The 3,080-nt window shown below is 25.9% G+C and overlaps 3 protein-coding genes across 3 annotated transcripts; all 3 read left to right on the top strand.

Moving 5' to 3' along the window:
- Window positions 1-119: 119 nt before the first annotated feature.
- Window positions 120-1,079, top strand: ENU1_126990 (VHS domain containing protein; the record flags this gene model as incomplete). Its single annotated transcript, XM_008859976.1, has 3 exons — window positions 120-594; window positions 639-757; window positions 819-1,079. The coding sequence occupies 3 exons, from the start codon at window positions 120-122 to the stop codon at window positions 1,077-1,079; spliced, it is 855 nt and encodes a 284-aa protein (XP_008858198.1).
- Window positions 1,080-1,155: 76 nt separating this feature from the next.
- Window positions 1,156-2,313, top strand: ENU1_127000 (protein kinase, putative; the record flags this gene model as incomplete). Its single annotated transcript, XM_008859977.1, has 2 exons — window positions 1,156-1,273; window positions 1,328-2,313. 2 exons carry the CDS (start codon window positions 1,156-1,158, stop codon window positions 2,311-2,313), a joined length of 1,104 nt encoding a protein of 367 aa, XP_008858199.1.
- Window positions 2,314-2,719: 406 nt separating this feature from the next.
- Window positions 2,720-3,070, top strand: ENU1_127010 (hypothetical protein; the record flags this gene model as incomplete). Its single annotated transcript, XM_008859978.1, has 2 exons — window positions 2,720-2,891; window positions 2,967-3,070. 2 exons carry the CDS (start codon window positions 2,720-2,722, stop codon window positions 3,068-3,070), a joined length of 276 nt encoding a protein of 91 aa, XP_008858200.1.
- Between the last annotated feature and the right edge of the window lie 10 nt (window positions 3,071-3,080).

Raw genomic sequence — 3,080 nt, forward strand, 5'->3', positions numbered from 1 at the left:
TTTCACTAGAAAGTGATATCATGACTCTAATAAAATGATATGATAGAAAAGAGATGACAAAGTGAGATGAAAAGAGAATCTAAGATAGACCCTTATTCCAAGAAAGATTTCAGTTATTTATGATAATGAATAAATCCCAAAAATCTAAAACACCAAAAAGAAAAATAACGTGGGACTTAGCAGCTCAATTAGTTGAATATGCAACTGCTGCAGATCTCAAAATTATTGATGAACCAACTAACTTAAGAATATGTAACTTATTAAAAGCTAATAAGAATAAAGCTAAAGATTTATTGAATGTACTAAGAAAAAGAATGCTCAATAAAAGAGATAATGTTGTTTATTTGTCACTTGTTTTACTCCAACAAACAATTATTGAATGTCCAGAACTTATTGACTTATATTCAACAAGTGCATGGCAAGATTGTTTTATCACAACACTACTACGAACTAATGTATTAATTGAAACAAAGAAGAAACTCTTATCAATTATTCGTGGAATGACAGAATCATTCCCAAATGACTTATTATTCAAAGATACTTATGAACAAATAATTCAACACGGTATTGAGTTTCCTGAGGCTGCTCATTTTGGTTTGTTTATTTTAATTCGTTTAACAACAAACATAATAGTATAGACAAAGAAGTTACGTTTGTAACAAAAATATCTAAATCAAAGTTTATTGATGAGTGTGAACAATTGATTGGTTATTGTCAATTCTTAAACCAGTCATTTGATTATTTAACAATTTTAGAAGTTTGATGTTTTTAATAGAATTTGTACATTAAAGTCAAAATGAAAGTATTAAATATAATAGTTAGAACAATTGAAAGAAGACATGGAAATAAAAGAAATAATATTTAAGTTAGAAAAAGCTCAACCGATTATTATTTCTTTATTAAGAAAAAAAGATTTGTCAATGGATGTGATTCAATTAGTAAAAACAACTCATGAGCAAATTAAAACAACATTAGAACGTTACAAAAAGTTAACAGAAAAGTGGGTACATTTAGCATGTACAGACAAGAAGATAGTAGAAAATACACAATTTATGTTTGAATCAAAGAAATTAAGATAAATTCAGATATTTATTGTTTTCTCATTGTTTACTTTCTATGAAAAAAAGAAGAATAATAAACTTAAAAATATTAAATATGTCTAATGACATAGATATCTTTGGAGATGATAGTTCTATTGATATTCCTATCACAAAAGAACAACACCAATTTAATGAAGCTATTGAGTCAATAACAGATAAAGATGGATATTTTCGTTTGTATTGTTTTTGGAAAAAGATGAATAGAAAGAAATAATAACTCCTTGTAGTTGGACGAAATGGAGAAGTTGTAAATGGGTATCAACTAGAAAAGAAGGTTGGACAAGGAACATTTGGAAGTGTTTATTTAGCGAAAAAAATAACAACAACAAAAGAAGTTGCATTAAAAATTATTCGTAAAAATGAAAGAATGGTAAAGTTGTCACAAAAAGAGGCACAATTAGTAAAAGAAGTGATGTCACTAAAAGGAATTTATATTGTTCAGCTAATAACTGAATTTATGTATAAAGATCATTATTGCATTGTTCTTGAAAAAATGGATATGAGTTTGAGAGAATTATTATCACATAAACCAAATGAAGAAGGAATTGATATATTTCATATACAACGTTATGGAAAACAATTATTTGAAGCACTTCATGTATTACATACAAAATGTGAAATATATCATTGTGATATTAAACCTGATAATATTTTAATTGATCTTCATTCAGACACAATTAAATTAGCCGATTTCGGTACAGCACTTCATCCATATGAATTAACTATTGATAGTGAATTAGGAAGTAGATATTATAGACCTCCAGAAGTAATGGTTGGCTATCCATTTGATGGATCATTTGATAATTGGAGTAGTGGTGTAACACTATATGAATTATTTACACACTCATTTTTATTTACTGGGGAAAGTAATAATGACATGTTATATCAAATTATTCAACTCAAAGGTTCATTTCCTCAGAAAATGATTCGAGAAGGGAAATTTTCATCAAATCATTTTACACAAGACTTTAAATTTATTCATTATGAGACAGATGTGTTTGGAAAAGAACTTGCAAGAAGAATTTCTTATTCTCAACAACCTATTAGAATTTCATCAAAATTAATTCATTCATTAAAAGAAAGTAATGAACATTTATCATTAATATACACATTTGCACAATTACTAGAAAAGCTTCTTATCATTGATCCAACAAAACGATTTAATTCGATTCAGGCGTTAAATCACAGCTTCTTTACACAAACAAAGGAATAGTATAAGTAATAATATAATTTAATAGTTTTAATAGTTTATACCTAATAATAAAATAAATAATAAAAAGAAGTAACAAAAAAGAAAAAGAAAAAAAAGAACTTCAAAATGTCATAGTTTTACATGTCAAGTGAAGAAATAAGAGTCTATACAATTGAAGAATTATTTCAGTTAAGAGAATATAAAATAAATTTGTATATATCACTAATGAAAAAAGTAAAAAGTAAAAAATCATCAAAGAAAAAAGGACAACAAGAAAGCACTTCTCCAGCAGAGTTTTTTGTTTGTTTTTCGTTTTATTAACAAAAGAAATAATTTAGCAACGAAATAATAAAATTAATTTAAATAGGAAAGATATAGATGGATTATGCATGATGTTATTCTTATTGAAAAAGAAAAACAAACAAAAATGCATGGATCTGACTTATATTCATTGTTTTTACAAGGAAAATTAAATTTACATGAATGTACTGTTAAATCTCAAGACCCAACTATTCCATTTGTTTTACAATTAAAGAAATGTATTGACATTTATAAGAAAATATTAGATATTGATAAAGCAAAGGAAGCAGAGAAACTAAGTTTGTTCATTTTATTGTTATTCATCAACTTAATTCTATTCCATTAATTCTTTTAAATCATTAATTAAATTATAGAACAAAAAATGGAAGAAATGAATAAACCAAAGGCAGCTGAACCTATCTATAAAGAACAAGCAAATGAAGAACTATTTGACCCATTAGCAGGAATAGATGAATAAAGAAGATAAT

This window comes from Entamoeba nuttalli (genome assembly GCF_000257125.1).
Source record: "Entamoeba nuttalli P19 unplaced genomic scaffold asmbl_5319, whole genome shotgun sequence".
Lineage (NCBI taxonomy): Eukaryota > Evosea > Mastigamoebida > Endamoebidae > Entamoeba > Entamoeba nuttalli.